Genomic DNA, 23792 nt, shown 5'->3' with positions numbered 1-23792 from the left:
TTATTGCTAAGCTTAGTATTTTATTAATATAGTAATGTGTTCAATGGTGGAATATTCAGAAAATGTGTTCTAACGTATAAACAGGATTTTTCCCTTTCTTGTCTTACGCATTTAGGTGGGGGTCCAAATCTTGCAGCTTCCTCCTTTATAACATCTCTAAGATCAAGCCTTTTCTCTGTACACCCAGCTAAACTTGCCCAGATCCTTTTCATCCCTCTCTTGACCAATGCAGTCTCTTCTTCTCAGACCTCCCTGATACTTGTATTGCCCTGTGCGTTCAAAACACAGCTGGTAAAATATGTTCCTTGCTTGTTGCTCCGTTATGTCACTGCTTTTAGTCCTTTGACTTGCCCCTTTGGCCCCCCTTTTTAAACTGCTTAAATCTCAGGTTATTTGTCTTTGCTGTAAGGTCATTCACGGTTGTTGCCTTTACGTTTATTTGCTCTTCATCTTAATCAGCTACTGTCTCTTAACCCCTAATGCCAGCCTGGTGTTCACCTGCTTGTTCACTACTCTTGCCAGTGATGTGCACCTTCCCATGTGTGTGGAATGTCCTCCTCCAGCTAGTGTGAACTTGCAACCATTTCTCCCTTCAGATCTGTTCGCTAGTACTGCCTGCACCATGATCTTAAACTGGCAAGGTAGAAGAGTCAGTAGAAGTTGTTAATAGCTATATGAAAGAGAATCTTTACCAAAACCCACATCCTTTTCTTAATGTTGTCTTGTTTCACTTTTTTCCCCCTGTCATGTTCTTCTCTAGCTAAGCTGTGTAAACTACAGGGGGAAATGGCCATTCTAGAGTTGTGCATCGTTTGTATGCGGTGGGGACATCTGTCATACTTAATGTAAATGCAGTTTGTCTGAGTAGAGAACAGCAGTTGTATTAGAGGGAGTTGTGGTGGGGCTGGAAGTCTCTCTAGGCTTGTATAGAGGAATTCAGAAAACCACGGGTGGGCAATGGTCATGCACGGTTTGACATTAGTTACGAAGCTTGATATGTTGGTTTTGTTATTTTGATGTACTTGCTTTGATTTCTTTGCAAACACTTTTAAGTTTTGAATATCAGTATATTAAAATATTATGTGCATTTTCATTTTTTAATCTTTAATATTTTTCTTCAGGAGATTCCACTTTCAGAAATTCTCCAGGTGACTCAGCCTCGAGATTTTTCAAACGTGGTGCAGGGCAGCAACCCATACTGTTTTGAGATCATCACTGACACGATGGTGTACTTTGTTGGCGAAAACAATGGCAGCAGTCATCACAGTCCTGTTCTTGCTGCCACCGGAGTTGGACTTGACGTAGCTCAGGGCTGGGAGAAAGCCATTCGTCAGGCTTTGATGCCAGTCACTCCTCAAGCTAGCATTTGCACTGCTGCAGGACAAGGAAAAGATCACAGTAAGCAGGGAGACAAGGCACTATTATTCGTATTCTGAAGCTGTTAATGGTAGAGGTTCCTTTCAGAAAAGGGCTATTTAGAGTGAGTCTGTCTGTCTGTTCTCTGCTGAATTGGGTCTGTAACTTTCCACAAATGTCTAAAAAGTGACACTCAGGTTTGTGGAGGGTGGGCAAATCCTTTAATCTATTGAAACAGGAAGTAGTAGTTTAGAATCAGATTTACTGTATGAATGCATATTGCAGAGCTTTATTGTAGGAGCATTAAGAACTCACACGTAGTTGCTGGATATAAAAAGGGACCATAGTTTAGATATTTCTAATATACTTTAAAAAATTAAATATATATATATACTATTCAGATATATCTGTATCTATCTCTCTATATATCTATTTCAGATATAATCTGAAAAAACTAAACTTGCATGCTTTTTGATGTGATCGCTTATATTTTTTTTAAAAACTGTGAGATGTCAGTAGTTAAGGAGAAGAAAAGGAGGTAGTGATGCAATGTAAATACTGCCAGTGATGGAAAGAACTTTTGCTGAACTGTGGTTAGTAATAAAAAGTACCCTGTTTTTCCTTTTGTGCACCTGAACTCCCTTTCTTTCTCTGGCATATGGTCATATTCATTATAAAGGCTCCACCAAACTACGTATTGTGTTCTTTCTCTTCAGACATCTCCTTGTTCTTTGCAACGACATTCATTCACATTCTGTACTGGGGTTTATGCTTTCATTCTTCAGTTTTCTTTCATCTTCGAGCTACTCCTTAATCTTTTAGCGACATTTTCTTTTGCAGGAGATTCTGAGATAAGTTTCTTGTCTCTGATGTCTGGTTATTCTGCATCAGCAACAGTTAAGAACATATAAATGCTAGTCTGAGGTAAAGGCACTTTCTGAAAATACAACCATGATCTGAATATGAAATGCCAGTACTGGTATCTGTGTTTAGTTACAGTGAAGAAACACACCTGTAAGGTGGTACCTCATAACTGGCCTTATACATACGTAAAATGCCACTTAGTTCCAATATATACATATGAAAGCCCTCTTTCTTTTCTAGAACTTAAGGCTTACTGTTGCTGAGAGGCTTGCAAAGACAGTTGCTCTTTCCAAAATCAATGTTTTTGCAGATGTAAATGGTAACGTTTTTATATTGAAACTTGACAGTGGTAGGGAATAGAGACGCAGGGGTAGATACAGAGAGCAAGTATTTTAGCATGCTTAGGATTTTAAGAGTATAAGAAACTACTGTGAGTTGTGGAATGGTGTTCCCATATTCTTAGACAACTCATCAGGCTGTTTTTTAAACTCCGAAGAGCCCACAAAATGCCTGTTCATCTCTATCCTTCCTGCACACTGTGAGCCATGAAATGTATCCCAAGAGCCTTTAAGAAAATTAGTCTTTTAGTTAAAAAAATAAACCCCCAAGGCCTCAAATACACTATTTTAAATGAGAAAAAAAAACACAAACCAAAAAAACCCAAAACCAGAAAAAAAAAAAACAGAAGAGGAGGGATACATTGATAGTGCCTGAAATATTTGCAGCAGCAGGAATTTGTAGTGTCAAAATGACCATAAGATATTTTGTCTAGCCAATTTATACCCCGTTCTAGTCAGAAAGTAGCTAGAAAGGATGTTCTTCCAGTCTGAGCTGTGGGAAGGAGTCCTTTCTGAGCTTGTACCTAGGGGTGGTTGGGGTGGGATGTTTCTTTGTGGGATGTTTCTGAGCTGAAACGAGAAAGAGAAGGTTAGTAAGCTGCTACCTGGTATAGATTACGTATTGAATCCTGGCATTACTGATTTCTTCAGAAGTGACAATTTTTCAGCCCTTATGCATTTCAAACACTAGAAAAATGGATTTATTTGGAAGGAGTAACACAAACTCTACCTACCAGATATTTTGTGTTCTGTAGCCATCTGCAGGGAAGGGTTCAGCGTGTTCTCTTTAAACAGTTTCAAGAACTGTATCTTCACTTTCTAATTACCTTGTTTTAACCTTGCTGCAGTTTATGTTGACCTTAGTAAATCTTTTGTCTACCGCCTTTCTTCTTTTCCCTTGTGTTCTGTACTGTTACTCCAATACAGACCTGACTCGAGTCAATAATCAATTGGCTTATGCAAGGCTGTAATTCCAGTTCAGTGCAATGTTCAGAGTGTCTTTGAGAACTAGTATTTGTTGCTATCTTAAGTCTATAAATTCCTTCTTTGAGAGAAAGCACAGGTGGCAAAAATCAGATACAGACATTTTCTTTGTTCTCTAAAATAGTGTTTTTAAAGCCCAAGGCTCTTCTTAGGTTGGTAAAGCCTCTTTTCCAAGTGCTAGTAAATCTATGGTGTATCTTCAGTCCACCTTGTATATGAATTTGTTCTGCATTTTTTTTTTTTTGGAAGTTAACATAACAAATGATAGGTGTCCATTTCTGATGTTCTTTACCTCTGTCTTGGAAGTCAAAGGAAAAGGGTATTTTCTGCCTTCCTCGCTGTACCTCCTCTTGTCCGTGCATCATAATGTTATTCCTGTAATGAAAACTTCACATCAACATCTGCTGCAGGCTGAAAATTTTATATCTTTATCTGGTGCTTTTACTTGCAGATTATACTTCCTAGATGTACTCTTATATTCCAAAGATTTATATGCTTCTGTAGTTTATCCATGAAACAAAGATTGTTTATATTTTGGGTTTTATTGCTTTTTTAATTATCAGGTCTTCTGGTATTTGCTTTGCTTGATGTTCCCTTTTCTTATGTATTTATTTTGTATATCTTGATGCCACAGAAAATTAGTAACCACATTCATTGGACTATAAGGCGTCTACCCAATCCTCTTCCCTGTATTTCTCTATATTACTATCAGAATTCTTAGAAGTTTAATGAACTCCGATACAACTGCCACATCACTGTTGCTTTTCGTTCTCCAGATTTCTATTGTGTACACGCTCGTACTGTTCTTCTATTTTTGTAATTAGTGATATGACAAAAATAGATAAATAATACCAGCAAAACTCCCAGGGTTGTTTATCTAAATCAATTGTGAAATTTGAGTTCCAGGGTATGATGTTTCTGCAGAACATCAATAAAAATCATTTCACCATGACTGGGTTATAAGTCAGTGACGGGGTTTTTGGTTTTGTGTGTGTTTGTTTTTTTTTTTTCCCCCCTTTTTACTAGAAAAAGCCTGCCCATCCTATTTACTTACTCAGTTATATCTTCTTTATTGCAGAAGAGTTATCTCTAAGTATCTCCGTTTCAAATTGCCAGGTCCAGGAGAACGTGGTGAGTCACATTTATTGTATATATAACATAATGGTGTTTGTTTACCTGGGTATTACAAAGTGATTGGTAGTAACAGTGTCTGGATGAGAAACGAACGCTAGGGTATTGTAGCTAAAAGATTCTGTGTTATAATCAGGAAGTAATCTACTTACAGGGCACAGGTGTCAGCTTGTATGAATGTATGTCCCTGCTTTCTGGATCCTCTTTGGGAAGTTTGTTGTTTCTGCATTCCATTCAGGGTGGTGACAACACGCTTTACACAGTTTGATTAATGTAAAATGTAAATACAGTTCAACCAGTACGAATATGCTTATGAACATTTTGATTACTCCTGATGTTTGTGATTTCTTTTTTTTCTTGCATTAGGATATCAGCTCTGTGTACCAGATATTTGCTGATGAAGTGCTGGGTTCTGGTCAGTTTGGCATTGTATATGGAGGTAAATTACATTAGATTCTATTCTGCATTTATTAAAGTAGAATGTCTGTCTGCTTGATATAACTAGCCATTTCATATGTACTTAGCTGTATCTAGAATGTCTAGATGAAGTTTATCGTGTTAAAAATTTTGTTTGGATTGCTCTACTGTTTCTCTCTGCAGTTTTATATACAGTGTTTCTTATAATTCATTTTTTGCACTTAGAGTTTTGCAGTGGCATCAAAATTGGTTTAGAAAATGCATTGTGTTTTGACTGCAGTTAAATACAAAGAAATCTCTAGTCTGAATTTGGTCTTGGTTAATGATGTGGGGTTTTTTAATTGCAAATTCTAACACCGTCATCTATATTTTACAGTATTAGAAATCATGTATTTAAGGAGGTTGTCAGTTATACCTGTTTTTAATAATGCCTGAGAGACGAGGCCAAAAGCAATTAGAAAAATACATACTTTAGTTTGTGCCTTGACAGTGTTTATGCAACCATATTATTGACATATTTTATGCAAACAGTTTTGCTACAAACTTTTGTCAGCGGGATAAAGCAGGGGGAGGAATTCTTTGCTCAGAAGTTTCAGTTGTAGGTTTCAAATGTAGTTTTATCCCTTTTAGTCTTTAAAAACTTCTTTGCAACGTATAACTTGTTAATAGTATGTAATCACAGAAAGGAAATACTAGAAATGCATCATACGAACTGTTTCTTTTTTTCTTTTTTTTTTTTAATCCCATGTGTTATATCTCAAGTGTTGAGAAAACCACACAACATAAATCTGGAAAGAAAGAAAAAGTGATAACTAATGATTTAAAAGTGGTAACCTTTCTGCTGTTGTCATGTTGTCTTTCTAGTCAGGAAGTATTGTGGCTATGATTTTTCTGTGTGCCAATTGTGTAGTTAGATATTTTTCTCTATTACTTCTGAACCGTGTGATGGTCTGGTTTTACATCACTCTCTCAAGATGTCTGTTTTTTTTCCCCTTGTATTTCTTAAAGCATAGTGTGAATCAAAGTATGCTCCCTCTCTTGTGAATGGAATGTGCACAAATGCAGACAGTAGTTGAATGTTTTGATTTAATTTCTATATATAGTCTCTTAAATTGCCTTTTAGGTAAATCTGCTTGGTATTTTTCATGATTCAATGCGTATAAATGCTTATGAAAGGCTTTTATTACATTAAATCTTTTCACTTAAAGATGCCTTAAAACATATAGGATATGCATACTCAGTTTCTTTAGATAAAATCACAAGCTGAAAGAGGAAGAAAAGATAATATAAAAGAGTATTCTTTTCCTGTCTCTGCACACTGCTTAATTGTTGCTGGAGAGTCAGTCTGGTAACTTCTAATATTGGCTTCTTCCGCCTGTGTAGGCTTACTGAAATAATGGTAACAAACCCATTTATTTAAACAAATAAAGGTAAAATTAAGTTGCTTACATTGTTTTGGGTTTTTTTTGTTGTCGTGGTGTTTTTTTTATGTCCTTGATTCTGGACAGACATTTACAAATGTTAATTTTACATCAAGAAGTTACAGGATATTGGTATCCAACTCCTGTTTCTTTCGGTGAGAACAGTTTACCTCTGCCTATTATGGTTAGTTTTGAAGGGTCTGAAAAATGGAGACAGAAAAAAAAAAAAAATTCTTGATAGTTTCTTACTGATGTAAAACTTGCCCTGAGACCTGGTTGGTTGTGTTTTACTCGGGGAAAAGGAATTTTCAAGCTGCTTTTCTGTTAGTCTTTCTTTGTGTTCAGTTTTTAGCTCTAGTCTAGCTTCTGTGGTGTTTTGTTCGTTTGGTCGTTTTGCTTCATGTTCTCTTGCAACCTAGCATTTGTCTTCTGGGTTTTGCACCTAGTTCATAGTTAATGGTATTTCTGCTACGTTTCAATGTAATTTGATGTCTGGTGGAGCCAGAGTCACTTTCCCTGAATCTATGATCTTATTTAAATCATAGCTGTGTGCTGTGATTTCTAATGTTTTGCCTAAAAATTGCTGATTTGCTACAAAATGACAAAATTCCCCAGATCTTTCTTTCAACAATTCTGGCTTTATGCTGTTGTCTTTGACAGTCCATTATACAGCGTATCTTTTCCTTAGGACTAATGTAATCTTTTTAAAATGTATTTTTTGCTCTTCAAGTGTTAGTTCTGTTTGGTAACTTTTAAAACCCTTTTGGACCTTGAGTGGTATCTCCATTAACTGCCTTACTTTGTCTGGTGGAGATAAGCCTGGGTTTGACCCTTTACTCACGACGACGTTTAAGGCAGGTGTGTTAGTTGCAATTCCTGTGCCCAGCCTAAGCCCTGGCCACCAGTCCCGAGTGCAGAGCAGCAGGTGGGTGGTTAGTGAAGGCATAGCTGGGCTCCCCGGAGCAGTTCCAGTAGAGTCCCCTGTGCCTCTTGCACTCTACCTGTGCGTGTCATCCCTTTTCCTAAAGTGGCTTCCAAATCCTTCATTAAGCAGATACTGACTTTTTTTTTTTCCTTTGGTGCGGACTTATTGTTCTATATTAGTTTAGTATTAAATGTCTTAGATTATCAAGGCCTTGCAGTGTGTGATCCCATTAACCTCTGTGATGTGCGTGTGATAGAAGTCAGTTTAGCAGTTGTGGAGAAGCTGGGTAAGCATTTACAGACACTCACTTGGCCCCTGAAACATCTTCTCTGTGTATTGAGAGAATGCTTCTCTTGTAGCTGATGCCGGTTGCAGCAAGGAATAATGTTTGGTGCTATCACAGAATGGTTTGGGTTAGAAGGGACTGTAAAGTTCACCTAGTTCCAACCCCCCTGCCATGGGCAGGGACAGCTCCCACTAGACCAGGTTGCTCAGCACGTTTTTCTTCTTGCCCCACAACCTTTTAGAGCTTTTTCGAAGACAACGGACAGCCCCTGGGTGTTAATGTATTGTTCTTCATGGTACATAATTACTCCTATGCTCCCTTAAAGTATTAGATATAATTTCCTGTGCACGTGGAGCCCATAAAAGTATGAAACCACTGGAGAAGACTTGTAGGTCTTTCTTTGTATTTGGCTTGAGTAGTTTTGTTGTTTTTTTTTTTTATAGGAGAGGCAATATTCTGTGGGAGTAGGTATTACATGCTAACGTGCAAGTCCCTTGCACAGACAAAAACTTCACCCAGTACATCTAATGTCAATGTGCATACCTGACAGCAGAGTAGTAACCAGTTTAAATTTATCTGCTACCCTCCTGTCGAGGCTAATTGCTTCTTGTTACTCATGTACCAGTTGCAATTTTAAATATAGATATAGTAATATTGTACACTTGTACAAAACATACTTGTTTCCCCAAAAAAGAGTTTCAGCTGTAATGTTTTATAGCTCTGAATTGCTTCTGCCTCTTGATGGCTGACATTGACTTTTTGTTTAGGAAAACATAGGAAGACTGGAAGAGATGTGGCTATCAAAGTCATTGACAAGATGAGGTTTCCAACTAAACAGGAGAGTCAGCTTCGTAATGAAGTAGCCATTCTCCAGGTACAAAAATATTTTTGGATCACATTGGAGTTTGTCTCAAGTCATTAATAAGATTTTGTAGTGTGTGTAAGTGCTCTGAATCTGCGTATGCGATTTCTAAATCTTTTTGTAAGACGGAATCTTAGAAGAGGGGGAGTTTGTGAGTATTTAGTCGATTTGATAACTTGGGAGTGGTATCTACCCCTGCTAGGGAATCCACTGAAGACACGTACTTTAGCTCTGTGTTGTCTCCCCCTGGGTAGCAGGAAACTCTGGATTATTTTGGCTGCCTTCCACTACTGGCTCCTCAATCTATGAGTGTTATTCTTCCATGTTTTGTACTCAAGCTACTGAGCGTATCAACTGTAAAATTAATCATTATGGATAACTTGTGTTAAAACAAATTATTCTCAGTAGTGATAATCAGCATATTTCATGGGTTGACATTTATGTTTCAAGCTAGTTTCTTCCGTCAAACATCTTGTTTTTTCATCTCTAACTCTCCACTTAACTACTTTTTGATTTGAGGCACAACATTTCTGTGTTATTCAGGATATTTCCTACTGTTTTATTTTAGTGATGTAGATATATTACTTTATTTTAGAATTTGCACCACCCTGGGATCGTGAACCTGGAATGTATGTTTGAAACCCCAGAACGGGTCTTTGTGGTGATGGAAAAGCTGCATGGGGATATGCTAGAGATGATTCTTTCCAGTGAGAAAAGTCGACTTCCCGAACGAATAACTAAGTTCATGGTCACTCAGGTTGGCATTCAGCCTCTCTACTTGTAGAGGAAAGGCTAGATTTGTCTTTTGTCATTATCTGAGAATGGAGTTTGGAGAAGTAATTTTCTGTATTGTTATTTGAAAGAGGCAGCACAGAAGGCTGCACACCTAATGAAAGTTGAATAAACATGGAAAGAATTTTGAATGCTAATTATGTTAAATTTTTTGCCTTTCTTTTCCAAGACATAACATTGTGGATGTATAAAGATGCATGTTGAAACGGTTAGCTTTCAAAATAGAGGGAGGAGTGGTGGTGGTGGGAAAATCAAAACCGTTAGTTCCAAGTCTTGATAGGCTGGGAAAAAAATAGTACTTGCACAGTATATACCGGTTAATTTTTTTTTAAGACTGTGTTGATACAAATTACTGTATTGCTTAGTGTATGTGAGTTTTGACGCTTTTGGTCCACTTGAAAAGTTCTGAAAATATTCTTTTCTTTTTGTAGATACTTGTTGCTTTGAGGAATTTACACTTCAAGAATATCGTGCACTGTGATTTAAAACCAGAAAATGTACTACTAGCATCAGCAGAGCCATTCCCTCAAGTGAGTGAAGATTAAAAATACTTCTTTCATCACTTTTCATTGTTTTTTGTTTTTTTTCAAGAAATACAGGCATTGCAGCTTAAAAGGTGGCTTCTTGTGGGACTGTTCAACTGACTTCGTCTAGAATTACTTGAACTACCTGTATTATAGTTGTCTTTTTTTTTTCCCCTTTCCAACTCTTAGCCTGGCATTATGCTCAAGAGTCTGTCTCAGTTTCTTTCCCCTCAGACGTGGATTCCGTCTCACGACAATGCTGTGCACCAGCATTCTGTCTTCCAAAGAGCCTGAGAAGCACAGCTACTGCTGGCACTTAGTAAAAGGCTGTGTAAACTGCATCTTTTTTTTATGCTTGTGAAGAGTGCATGGAAATTGGTATCCTGGATTAGTGAGAATAGTCTAGTGGAAAAGGTACAGGACTAGAAACCTCAAGATTAGTCCTTATTTCTGTTCCAATGCTGTTTGACCCTGGGGAAACAGCTTCTTCCCTGTTGTGCATCTTCTCCTCCTTGCTTTTGTCTGTCTTGCATAGAAGCTGTTGTGAAAAGGGACTGGCTCATTTGTCACTGGTCTTGCTTGGGGATCTTCATCATCAGTATGTGTGATGTTACATTGTCATATAAACTAAATAGCTGATTTCTGTAAGAGAAATGCTGTCCAGTGATATTAGTATTTATGTACTGTCAACTATTACGTTAGATACCTTGGGTAGTATGGATTTTGTGGAGGATATACAGAAATCAAAAGCTGCTCGGCAGCATCAGGGAATTGCTTCCAGTCCTGCGATGTTAATGCAAAGTGGAGTGTACTTTTGGAGAGTCGCTTGTATGCCTTCAGTGCGTTGCTCTTTCTTATACCCTGAGGAGGGATTATTAACTTGGCATTGGTGTGGGGCTTGATCTGGATCCTGTTTTCTGTACAAGTGCCTGCTGTGTTGAAGTTAAAGAACCATGAAGATTTGAGCATCAATGCTGGTACCAGCTGTTGATGCTTTTTACCTGGGCGATTACCAGACTGTTCTGTTTGGAGGTGGCTGGGGCTGAGTTCTAGTTAAAGCTCATTGTTTGATTTCTGTGTAGCTGAAGCCTCCAGCTCCAGGGATGTGATTAAGAGGAACGTGATCTGGCTGGGATTCATATGTGTGGTTTTTCTTTTTTTTTAAAAAATTTTGGTTCTGTGCCTTGTGAGGATGTGGATTTGCCTCTGAAAATGAGCTGAGTTTGGAATCAAGTTTTTTGTCCTTACTTGCACATTGTGGCCATGTACTACACAGACTGCCTCAGACCTCAGCCCATGCAAGGCCAGCTCGTGTCTCAGTCTGGAGCAGGCTCCATCTGCAATCTGCAAAACCAGCATCCTAAAACTTCAACTGACTGGCTTACGTCATGTTTTGTCTCTGGTTTAGTACATACAATGTTTAAAATGATGGCAGAAATGGTATCAAGTACCACCCTGGTCTTGGGCGGTAGCATGCTTTGGAGATCAAGAAGAGAGATCTCGGTTTAAAATGTATTTCTTTTGCAGGTGAAGCTGTGTGATTTTGGCTTTGCACGTATCATTGGCGAAAAATCTTTCAGGCGTTCTGTGGTGGGGACACCTGCTTACCTTGCCCCTGAAGTCCTGAGGAGTAAAGGTTACAACCGCTCTCTAGACATGTGGTCGGTGGGAGTCATTGTCTATGTGAGCCTTAGTGGTACATTCCCATTTAATGAAGATGAGGATATAAACGATCAGATTCAAAATGCAGCGTTTATGTACCCACCAAATCCTTGGAAGGAAATTTCTAGTGAAGGTAAAGAAATCAGTTTTCTCTATTAGAATGTCTTTATATGTAGATGATGCATTCAAATGCTTAAGTCTCAAAGTCCATTCAGATAGGAGGGTGAGAATTATTGATAGTTTGAGTTTATTAAGACTATGCCAAAATGGATAAATATGAGCGGGCATATATTTGTGAAAGATAAATTCTCAAATACAATGTTTTCAGGGCAGGAGGAGCCAATAGATTTAGCAAGAAAAACTGATTGCATGCATGAGGAGTGGGATAAATAACCTGAAACTTCCCAAAATTCCCAATGAAAAATTAAATCATGTGTACTTGCTGTACGTTGACCTCAAAACATACTTCATCTAAACTATAATTGCAGAAATGGTTCAAAGTTGAATCTGGGAGTTTGGTTTTGTACATTAGCAAGTGAAACAAAACCTGGATCTAAATGTCAGTTCTGAACAACCTAGAAGTTTGAGGTTGGTCTCTAGAGCTCTCCTGTGCCAGCTTTGCTATTAGTAATGTATATATGATTAACACACAGGTAGATGTGGAAGGACACATACAAAAGTATACAATAGTGAAAGTACCTACATAATTTTGGAACACAGGATTATGCTCAAGTTATTTAGGCCTTTCTGAAAATCAGTAGGGGAAAAAGATTAACAAGTAATATAGTAAAGCTTTTAGTGTTCCCATCAAAGCCGGGGGGTAGCTTACGCCCTGCCTATTCTGTAGCATCATTTAACATAAGCAAAGCTAAATATAAAATTCAAGAGCTTCATTAAGTTTAAAAGAGTTCAGTTGGACGGACACAGACGGACACACGCACACACAACTCACTTTCACTGTAGCATGTAAATGATGATAGAGGTGATTTAGTATTTAAACAATATAATTTTTGTTCTGTTCTTCTTTGTCAGCCATTGATTTAATAAACAATTTGCTTCAAGTGAAGATGAGAAAACGTTTCAGTGTTGACAAATCCCTTAGTCACCCGTGGTTACAGGTAAACCCATCTGCGTTTTTCACTACGTTTGTAGTGGTTTATAATGATTTTTTGGATTAAATCCTGCAGAGGCTTATTAAAATTGCTACTATCAAAGTTTGTTAACAAGCATTCATGGAGGCTTGAGTATTTCTGGGTTTAGCTTTACATTTTATGTGCTGCAGGATTCTGCCCATCTGTTAATGGCTTCTTTCCTCAAGGAAAACTTTGTCGTATTGTGTCTCCTGCCCCTTACTTTCTGTCTGACACCAACGTAGAGTTTTACTCTTCTGGCACCACTGCCGAATGCGTGCCGAGGGCATGGAGCCCCATGGAAATCAGTACAGAGACAAACATCGTTTGTTCAGTGCTGAAGCGGACGCACGAGCTGGTGTGTGCTGTAACTTGTAGTTGTTTGGGATGGAGTTTTTCCACTTGTTTTCCACTTCCACTTCGACATGGGTTCTTTTCACAATGGTTTCACTACTGTATGCACATATCCATGCACACAAATAACTTAAAAGATGTCAAGGGGAAAATCCAATTAATTTTGAGTACAAACAATATTGGAATTTCATGTATGTGTATATATACAATTAATTTTGTAATAAAGCTAACATAGCTGTCTTGTTACAAAAAGATTTCACGATTTACAGTATTACATCCTTAGATACTATCCTGTTTATCTTTGAATATTTTTTGTGGACACTCTGGAGTATTTTGGGGAGGTGTTTGTTTTGTGTTTTTTGGGGTTTTTTTTTGTGTGTTTGTTTTTAGCAGATCTTGTTGATTATATCTTGTGGCTATTTATACGAAAGGTGGAGACAAACTACATAATTCATCTGTGGGAATGTAGTGTTGCTGTTTCTTAAATTGCTTCCTTAAATCTCTCTTACTCCTTAGGATTATCAGACTTGGCTTGACCTCAGAGAATTTGAAACGCGCATTGGAGAGCGTTACATTACCCACGAGAGTGATGATGCCCGCTGGAAAGAACACGCTTACGAACACAACCTTGAGTACCCCCAGCATTTTATTATGGCTCCTAACCCAGATGACATGGAAGAAGACCCTTGATTTATTCACTATGCTAAATTGCAGCGAAGGACACTCCAGACAGAAACTGAAGATCAGTTTTTGGAACAGTTGTTGCTCTTTCTGAATGCTGAACACATAGTTCAGCGTGCAAAGCCCCAGAGGATCTGCATTGACAGTGGAATAGACTGTCGTCTGACAAGCTTTTCTCCATCTCTGACTTAAACTACGAGTTGTTACTGGACAGTGGGATAAAGCCCTGTTGGGTAACATTTCACCGAGCTGTGTGGCTACAAAGCCATTACTGAGGTGTAATGTGTACAGATTGAATGGTTTGTGTGTTTTTCAAGGTTTGGTTTTGTTGTTGTTTTTTTTTTTTTTAATAGCCTACACAATAAGAATTTTGTAATGGTTTTCTAATCCCTATTTACTAGGCCATAGAGGACTGTTTTCTGGTTTTCTGTTACTTAGATACATCTCCCGTTTCCTGAACTGTGCATGGTGAAAAGAGACTGCAAAAAGAAATCAGTGCAGAATACCTTGGCTAATAGCAAAACGTGGTGGTTTAGGTCGAATACAGCTTCATAGATGAAGGAATAATTTGCTGCTGTTAAGACAATTAAATATATGTGTCTTTGCCCTAATTGAACTTCTTCCAGATACTCCAAAAAAAAAAGAAAACCCCGCAACTTCTTACATTCCTCTTGAAATGCTGGCTGACAATGTAAAGAGATGACAATCAAAGCTATGCTAGTCCTTTATTTCATCTGTTAAAACCGAGCAATAAGCCACAACAGTGTGTTGCTGTGCAAGGCTGGCACATGTCATTGATACACACCAAAGGCGTTTTGCCTTTAAAACTACACAAGTAATGCACAGAGAGCACATGAGACTTGATGTAGCATATCCTTTCACTCCGGAAAAACAGCTTCTAGCAGAAGGATGTGGAAGAATAGGGAAAAATACATGCAGCTTTCTTCTGTTGTTTTGAGTAATTAGATTTTTAAATTTTTCTAATATTTTTCTAATTTTTTTTTAAGGTTCCCTGGGCTTACATCATGAGTAGTTTGTAGCCTGTTAGCTTGTATCTTAACTCTGCTCAAAAGCTAGGAGTAACAGTGGATTTCAAATCACCTGTTGCTTCTGCCAGGGCAGCTGGATTGGAGGAGAAAGGGCTTTGCCTTCTGACCTTGACCTGCAGCCCCCTGGCCCCGTCCTCTTCACTGTGCTCAGCGTTGCTGTTTGAGCTGAACGAAGGGGCCAAAACCAACTCCTAATTCAGGTTTTTATGCAGATGCCTCAGTTGATGGATTCCCAACCGCGTACTGGACTTGTGGCACAATAGAGAGGAAGCAGCAGTATTCTTCGGAAATTATTCCCTCGGAGGACAGCGTGACAGTTAAAGTTCACGGTATTTCAAAGAAGTTTGAGGCCCTGAATGCTAAATGCAAATGGAAGAGGTTTGGTTTTTTTTGTTCTATTTTAGAAAACAGAAAAGGTGAAATCTTCCCTTTTGCGTGGGATAACAGCATTGTGCTGCTGGAAGGTCCGGAATGGCTGTACATATCCCTGATGTGCCAAGATGCTTAACTGGAGCTTGGCTTGAAATACTTTTTAAAATACTGATACGGGCTTGAACTGCAAAGTCAGTGAGAGGCTTTGGGGTATTTCCTCTCTTTCCTACAAAGATAACTTTTTTTGTGTGTGTAGATAAGTATTTTTTTCTACTGTTGCTATTCAGGTAAGGAAGCAGGTGAGCAGACTTTTTCTAAGTTGTTAGATATACATAGAATTTTAAACGGTTATTTCAGGGCTGGCAGCTGCTTGCAATGACAGTGACCCGGCAGCTGAGTCAGTGGCAGTTGCAGAAGTATGTACCCGCAGGTAGGTTTGGGTCTTTAACCCACCTTTTCTTTTCCTCTTGCCCTTAATCTAACCGCCACTGCATTTTGTAGGTGTCTAAGTTGGTAAAGGCTGAGCTCTGGCTTCCCTGTTAGGATATACCAAACTTTGTATAAAACGTCGGTGCAATCTGTATGGCGGTTTCCTACAGCCCGCAGCGGGCAGAGCGTTTCAGCCCTTCCCACCACCACGTCCTTTCTCCTTGCACATGAATGTTCTCAGGTTTGTGCGGGGGACACGCCTGATGGCTGTCCCTGCCCCTCCTACACTGGGGGTCATCCTCCCCCTTCTATGCTGTCAAGGCAGTGCTAAGGAATTCCAAAGGGACAGAGTTTGTCCCTTAACCTTGCCATCCTGCTAAGGCAGGGTTTCAGAACTGATTCTTCAGCGAGGCACTGTTTTTCATCTGTGGAACCAGGGCAATCACCTGTGAAGTTGGTAGCCTGGTTTGCCCAGGCTTGGCAAGGGAAGCAGTGCTTTTTTTAACTTCCACTGCTCAAGTGACCAAATTTAAGTGAAGCCATTGCTATCTTCCATCCTAACTGTAATAATGTAGACACGGTCTGGTTTTAAACTTCAGATTTTATACTTGAGCTCTCACTTCAGGTTTTCCTGTGGGTTTTTCTGTTTGTTTTGTTTTAAGGGAGGAAGAAAGCCAGCTCGGTCACTTGAAAAAGCACAACAGGAATAGAGGAAGGAGGGGACAACAATGAAGTAGAAGGCCTGGCTGATGTCTCTCCCCATGAAGTCTGCTTTGCTCCAAAATACTATATGAGCTATTTATTCTTCAAGTTGTATTAAAAATATTAAAATAAAATAATGCTGTTGGCCTTTAGGCATTGCCTGACCATATACGCAGACTTATGGGGCCAGACAATAGAAGCCACAAGCAGCAGCTAATAGTCAAGGAACCAAAAAATCGGACATACATTAGAAGTAAACTTTCTTCAGAGTAGTAAAAATAGCTGAGTTTTTTTATTCCCTTTTTTTCTACCTTTACTGCAAACTTTGACAGCAGTAGGTTACAGTGTTTAATATCCTTACCCCTAGATGAATTAAGTTGCGTTCATTCAAGAAATAGTGCTATGATGATGCTAGAAAAAAGCTCATGTAAAATTTATAGCCTCAAAAGGACACTGTCAAGTACTTTTATATTTTTATACATCCCATTGTTTGTAAATATCCTCTGATAAGCTTGAAAATAAAATTTATTTCCCTATCAGACTTGTTCTTTTTATTTACATGAATTATCTCTCCTATGATGTGTTCTGAGAAGTGAATGTTTCTTTGTGTTTCCCTGGTTGTGGATTTGGGATTAGATATGCCCTGCTGTGGTAATTCTGTTAGCAGGTGCTCTGGAGCTAATAACTCTTTTGGCATGGTTCCTGTCACCATTCTCTTGATAAAAATATCTTAAAAATATCAAAGCATCTTGTGTTTTAAGCAAGTACCAAAGCTGAGTACATTCAAAGTCTCCTTAGCATAGCTGTTTGTTACTGACATGTTTTAACTTGATTCCGCTAGTAAATACTTCACTCGGCTCCGTTGTAAGACCCCCGAAACATCATTCGTTCTCTGCTCTGTGTAAGCTGGTTTCTGTATGTGCAGTGTTTAATTTCTACACATACTGCTTTGAGTAGGTCACTCAGTAGGTTTGGCATGTTGCAGTAGGCTTACACTGAACGAGCACTGCCTACCAAACTGTGGCTATGCTTTGAAGTGTAGATCAGTGGGAGAAAATTGCCTGGAGAAGTAATGTGAAATTTCATGTGCTTTCATGTGAAATTTCATGTGCTTTCTTACCTTACCGCATCTGTAATTATATGCGGATTACATTATCGCAAAACATTCAGCACGTGCAACCATAAAACGCAGGACTCTTGTTTTTACTTTGATTTTCTTTTTTAATAAGTTGCTATTGAAAACTACTACTATTAAACATCTTGCTACGGTATTTGAAATTACTTCAGTAAGAGTTCACCAAATCCAGCAACAGGCGGTAAGGGAGACTTTGATTCTGGCTTATGTTTCTTGTCAGGATCTGCAAGTCTGTGGTGAGGCAGCAGGGCAAAAAAGTTAAAACGGTCCCCCATCTTCTTGGGGTTCATCAGCATATCATAGCTGTGAAGTAACTGCTCATGTGTTGCTGTGTCACGTGAATTCTGCAAGAGCACCTAAAAACAAAACCCGTAGTAAGTTATAGCCCTTCCTGCTTCCCTATACATTCCCTCATACCTGCAATCTCTTGTTGCATCCTCTTCACTTACACTAAGGTAACTGCCACAATGTTCAGCAGAACTGGTGAGATCCCTGGTGGAGCTCATATACTGATGTATGTAGCAAAGTTTTGCATTAAATACTCCTAAATGTAATACGATCAGTTTACTGTGAGGGATCCAGAGTAACTTATGTCTAGGAGAAGCAACGTGTTGATCTCACACCTATATGTTGCTTTGAACAGCTTTCTTTTAAAAATCAGATTTTTATAAAAGCTCTCTTGCTGCTTAAGAGTATTGCTGATGGATTAGGCACATTTATGTACCTGTAAGTACTATCATACCTGCAATCGGAGGTCAATGCCCATGTTTTTTAAAAACTCCCGCTGTTTTATGGGGCCTAATGTGGCTGTTCTTCCCTGTGCCATCTTTCGAAGATAGCCGAAATCAACGTCTGCTGTCAGGTCTGCTGTTCCTGGAGCTTTCAGTACATCATGAAGTTTGTGATTACGGAAACCCTGAAATATTAAATTGCTGAAGCTAGAAAAGACTAAATTGTGTGTGTGAGTGGTGAGAATAGCAAATTATACTTGAAAAATTTGAAATAAATCCTTTCTGTGTGACAGGAACCCTTATGGATACTGATTAAATAAGAACTCAGTTACTCAGTTTTATGGTAGCAAAAACTGCATTATGCTGCAGTTGTGTCCACCTGAGACCTTTCTCTTACAATAACTTAATGATCCAAGCAAAAAATAAAAGATAACAGTATTTTGGCTTATTATTTCAGGGTAAATGACTTACCCGGAAAGTGTCAGTTTTGGTTCCATCATGACCATAATCAGCAACCAGTGCAGCCCCACCATCCTTTTCTATGCGACAGGCAAGCCTCTGAATGATGACACCAGCCTCAGGACACACTTCCACATGATCCCGTGTTTCTTCAGGCTAGCCCAGAGTTCAAAGATCAAAACACCTGTATTAGCAAACAAGTACAGGGCAAGAGTTCTTCACACTTGATGTCTAGGGATTGTTGTCGCTTCACTGGGGCGCAGAGGTCCAGGGGTGTATGCCTGGCTACCTGGAGCTTGAGCTAGTTTTTTGCTACCCATCATTTTCAACCTGTGTTTTCTGAGCACTGGATCTATAACCTGTAGTCAACTGAAATGAACTTTTTTGTAACAATTAAGAATACTTGCATCAGGTGAAACTGCATTATTGTGGTACTGAAAGAATGAGAATAGCTCTTCAGCTGTGCACACCCTTAAAACAGCCTTTCTTGTGAAACTTTGTAATTGTGTTTAATCTCAGCTACTTCATTTCATAGCTTTAAGATTCCAGCAAACTTTAAGAAAACAAAAGTCTTGGCCACTTTCCCTTGAAAGGTCAGTATAGCGCAGAAGTACCCAGCTGCACTGAGTACACAGACCGCAGGGCGAGAGCCTGGCTTAGGCAGGGCCACTGTCAAGATGGTGATGTGACACATGCAATGCAGAGCTCTCACTTGCTGCCTCAGTTTGTGCTCCCAAGCATTTTGTCTGTTTAAGCTCTGATTTTACAAGGTTTGATGTACGTGTTTATTTTTGTGCTATATTTTCACAGCAAACAAAGTTTTGCAGAATGGAAATGGTATGCTGTATTTACTCATTTATAAACTGAGAGCCCTCCTGCTGTCGAAGTAACAGAGAAGCAGTAAGTGTACTTGAAAGAGTCAGTAAAGTACCTGAACAAAGTTTTCTGTCGCAGGGGTACTGGATGGTGACAGGACAAACCGCAGCTGGTCAGGAACATCTGGATCTATATCAACCAACACTTCACGCCAGCCTTTCTCTGTTTTCTGTTGAGTGAACCCAGAGTATTCATTTTACGCTGTAGCGGGTAGACACAGTATCTTGCATGTTGAATTGAACTGATGCATCAAGCATTTTCACAGAAGTTTTAAGAACATTATATGCTATTAACAACAACTATTCACTCCTATTTAATTCCAATAACTGCCTTCAAAAAAGTCTGTGGCAGAGGCCAGTCTGCAGAGCAAACAAATCCAAGTTTAATTATACTTGAAAGGAATGAACGATGCTGTTGAGAAAAATGCTGCCTCTTCTATTGGCAGTGCAACGTTTAACCTATCAAAATAAAATAAACTTATTCTACCAGTGATTTTCATAAATTATCAAATTGAAAGTTTCTTCTGAATCCTGACTAGCTTTTATTTTGCTATTCTCGTTACCACTCAAACGAAAGCCCTTCAGAGCACCGTCTTTGTTAGTAGTGGTACGTAAAATAATGTTGAAATTAAAAATCTATTAGTGTAACATAAGAAACAAACTTGAGACTTATCTAAGCAAAAAGAAATATTTAGCTTTCTACAAGTTTTTCCATTCAAGAATAATTACTAATCTTACAGTTATCAGTTAAATTAAGCCTTATGTGTCCAAGTTCAGTTAGAAATATTTTATCACCATAGACAATGCATGTGTCTAATTTGGCACCCTAATTCTATTCATCCTGAAAGAGAAAAGATATTTAAGGAGACGGTCGCAATTACAATAATCTTCTTGCTATACCTGAAACTTATGTATTGGCAGGGCATCAAAAAACTCATGTGCTAGGTAAAAGCTGTAACCTGCGGGAAGGTAAAAAAAAAAAGCATTAATAATTTAATGCTTTTGTAGCAGCTGCCAGTTGAAAATTAAAATGTTTTTATGAATTTTAATTAATTAAGCTAGTTAATGTGGCTGTGAAATAATTATCATTACTTCCAGCTTACATACATCAAAGACAGCATTTCTACAGCTAGCTCTAGCTTCCAGTCCATGAATTTTAGATGGCTATCTCATGAAAGGATATTCAGAGAAAGCCAGTAAATGGTTTCCCATGAAAAGAAAAGAGTCAAAATATATGAAATTAGGTAGCTATCCCAAAATGAAGGTAGTGAGAATAGGCAGCAGTTACAAAAATGAGTCAGGGTCCTGCCTCAGACTCATAAGAGGTAACGACAAATATGTATATTAACAACTTTTCTATGCGTTATGAAAGCTAGCAGAGATGTCCTCCGTTATCAAAAGCTGCAAATGGAGGAAGGATGCCATCCCTGTAACAAGACATTCAAGCTCCTTACCTGGCGGCACATCTTGAATGTCTCTGTACCAGGAAATGGGAATTCCAGTCTTGCTAACGCCTTTCATGTAAGCAGACTTGTCCTCAGGGTTTGACTGCACCTTCCCCCCTGTCAGCATCAGCGCTTGGATCTCACTGAGTTTGGGACTCACCTCTACCAGATGAATAGAGACATCACATTTACTTAGTAAAGACGCAAGCTGCTTGAAGACCTATAAAGGCAGATGAATTCTATTAGGCACAGTCACAAGCTGTATACATTAAAGGTTTAAGAACTAACCGTTACTCTCATTACTTATATTCAAGATAAGATTAGTTGGCTTTCGTTTAAGAAACTAAGTCTCAGCGAAAGACTGCATTTTGCTCCTCCAGAAGGAAATGGGAATTTCTTGATAAATTTTAATAAAAGCTGCTACACTTCAGATAAAGTTAGCAAAGTACAGCACGCATAATATAGTTGTAAGGACAGCAACATGAAATGCTAATTTAGAATAGTAACAGTCTGAAAGCGAGTAGCTCCTCTGATACTTGCAGTGGGTTTAGCATTAGGAGAAAAATGGTTCAGTTTTCCCAGACACCATAAACAAAACCTGCTCGATATCCTACATTTCACTATGGTTATTAGAGTTCTTTTTCATTAACATATGTAAGTAGAATAAAAGTTCTTCTGAGGTACTAAATCCCATTAGCTAGTTGTTTTTGAATCAGTATATTTTAAATAACAGACAGCCACGCAAGCATGATAGAACAGAAAGGGCTAACTCAAAAGAAATAAGCCTCTGAAATCCCCAAAGGAATCGACACTACTTCACTCCTGTGTTATTGTCCTCCTCCCATTCCTCCTATTGCTTGCACCGAGGCCTCCCTCCCAGTTACACACAGCAGCACCCTCCTAAATAGGTTTTAGTTTGGATAATGCTTTCCTATACAGAAATAATTTGTAATGGAATATTCCCACCCTCCCCTTCTATCAAGTGGTGTTTGAAAGATTACATGCGTGTCTGCACAGTGTGCACACACCAGGCTGTGTTCTGCTTTCAACTGAGAGACCTGGTCTCTTCCATGAAAAGCAGAAACTTGCATATGTTCTAATTAGACTCTAAGCTGCGAAATCTCCTGCCTGAAATTATTTGGTTACTAGGGAAGGCTAAACCCAGACAGCAAAACTTCATTCCTTCAGATTTGGGTGTAGCCACAGAATAAAGCCAGAAATAGAGAATATTAATATTAGTTTTCACCTACCCGTAATATATCATCGGTAAGAGTGCCCCTCCCTGGGCCCAGTTCCACCAGCTGGAACGCTTTAGGTTTGCCCATGGCTATCCATTCACTAATATACCATATTCCTATTAACTGACAGTGAGAAACAATACAAAGAAAGAGTTATGGTAGTAATTTGAAAACTTGTGAGAAGTGATACCTGCCTTTTGCCTGATAATAATTAAGGTACGCAATATTCTCTCTCAGGATTTTAAAGTTAAAAAAAAAAAATCATTCTGATTCGTAACTTTGCCCTCTTTATCGATTAAGATCACAATTGTTTGTTGTCAGCCCAGCAGAAGCAGCTCTCCGTCAGTAAATGGACGGGACTCTTTTCTGGCTGGCGCAAGAACTTTTACTTAAGACTCAAACACAGGTCACCACCCGACTGCCTCCGAACAGCTGTTCTTCACGACAATGCATTTACCGAAGTGTCATGAGAACAGCCTTCAGCCGGTCTTCACCACTGGAAATGATACACGAGCCACAGTGAACCAGAGCAAAGTCTGAAAATTATTTTGGAGTAGAGTTTTCATACTGGGAAACTACCATAACTTTTTTTTTTTTAAATTGATAAACAAGTTCTATACGAAAATAAGTGTTACTAAGCACAGACAGTGCTTAGTAAGCACAGACTATAACACATGGAAGGACTAAGGACTCCCCAGTCTTCCAGAAAAAAAACCCAACACCTCTTCATCCTCCAAAACCAATTTTTCCTTTGGGAAATAACTTGAGGCTTCGTGTCTACTGCTCATCATTGCTATACAAGTACTTTGCCATTGGTGACACACCCGAACACCAGCTCGGAAGTCACAGCCGACCCCCCCGTTACTGAAGACATACGGAACTATGCGTTACCTCGCCGAACACCTGACTTATTTCAGGTGAGGTGACGAAATCCCCGCTTTCGCCGATGCCGCCGCGCCGCGTGTAGTAACCCTGCGGGGGCGAGACGGGAGAGAGGAGCCGGGGCCCGCTCAGCGGCGCGGCGGGGCTGCTCTCCGCCCGGCTGCGGCACCGCGGGCCCCGGGCGCTCGGGCACAACACCCCCGACCCACCGCCCGCCACGGCCCGGAACCCCCGGCCCGGCCCCGCCCCGCCCGCACCTGGCCGGGGTTGGTGAGCGCCTCCCGCATATACTCGGCCACCGTCACCGGCCCGGTGGCCCGCAGCTTGAGCAGCAGGTGCCGCAGCATGGCGGTGGCCCGGCTGGCACCCTCGGCCTCCTCCTGGCCCCCCGCGCCCGAGAAGGGTCGCGCCGCCGCCGCCGGAGCTGTGGGGAGAGGAGAGATGGGGCCGGGGTCAGCGGGGCCGCCCGCGGTGGGAGGGGGTGTGTGTGTAGGGGTGGGTGGGTGTGTGAAGGCGGCGGTTACCATGGTGACGGGGGAGGCGGCCGCGGCCGGCGGGGCCCAGGGCGGCCGCGAGGAGCGCGCGGCGCGCGGGCAGCGGGACCATGGCAGCGGCGCCGGCGTCCGTGCCCCGCCCCTCCTCCTCTCACGCGGGTCCTGGCCGCTTGGTGGCCGCGCTACCTCCCGCCGCCCGAGTAAGAACGGCCACCTGAACGCCGCTGAGGACAAGAGAAATGCCGCTGAGATTT

General features: G+C 40.0%; 2 protein-coding genes across 3 annotated transcripts in view; one reads left to right on the top strand and one right to left on the bottom strand.

Annotated features, from left to right (window-relative positions):
- The window catches only part of PRKD3 (protein kinase D3), a 47230-nt gene extending 30835 nt beyond the window's left edge, over positions 1-16395 (top strand). Inside the window, exons 11-19 of the mRNA XM_074579921.1 lie at positions 1122-1398; positions 4621-4673; positions 5040-5112; positions 8490-8596; positions 9180-9341; positions 9808-9906; positions 11428-11695; positions 12595-12680; positions 13563-16395. Coding sequence (XP_074436022.1) covers positions 1122-1398; positions 4621-4673; positions 5040-5112; positions 8490-8596; positions 9180-9341; positions 9808-9906; positions 11428-11695; positions 12595-12680; positions 13563-13736 — 1299 coding nt within the window. The 3' untranslated portion in view covers positions 13737-16395. The remainder of the gene's footprint in view (positions 1-1121; positions 1399-4620; positions 4674-5039; positions 5113-8489; positions 8597-9179; positions 9342-9807; positions 9907-11427; positions 11696-12594; positions 12681-13562) is intronic.
- Positions 16396-16551: 156 nt separating this feature from the next.
- NDUFAF7 (NADH:ubiquinone oxidoreductase complex assembly factor 7) lies at positions 16552-23681 on the bottom strand. Of its 2 annotated transcripts, XM_074579922.1 has the most exons (10): positions 23569-23681; positions 23302-23468; positions 23054-23134; positions 22175-22285; positions 20934-21144; positions 20380-20438; positions 19536-19649; positions 18617-18760; positions 18157-18330; positions 17464-17770 (listed from the first exon to the last, which is right to left on the bottom strand). In XM_074579922.1, exons 1-10 carry the CDS (start codon positions 23648-23650, stop codon positions 17558-17560), a joined length of 1356 nt encoding a protein of 451 aa, XP_074436023.1. In that variant the 5' UTR covers positions 23651-23681; the 3' UTR covers positions 17464-17557. The 2 variants fall into 2 exon arrangements, with proteins under 2 accessions (XP_074436024.1, XP_074436023.1); XM_074579923.1 differs by lacking the exon at positions 18157-18330 and having other exon boundaries at positions 16552-17770.
- Between the last annotated feature and the right edge of the window lie 111 nt (positions 23682-23792).

The sequence above is a fragment of the Larus michahellis genome, chromosome 3 (genome assembly GCF_964199755.1).
Source record: "Larus michahellis chromosome 3, bLarMic1.1, whole genome shotgun sequence".
Classification (NCBI taxonomy): Eukaryota; Metazoa; Chordata; class Aves; order Charadriiformes; family Laridae; genus Larus; species Larus michahellis.
This window is presented reverse-complemented; position numbering and strand designations above follow the sequence as displayed.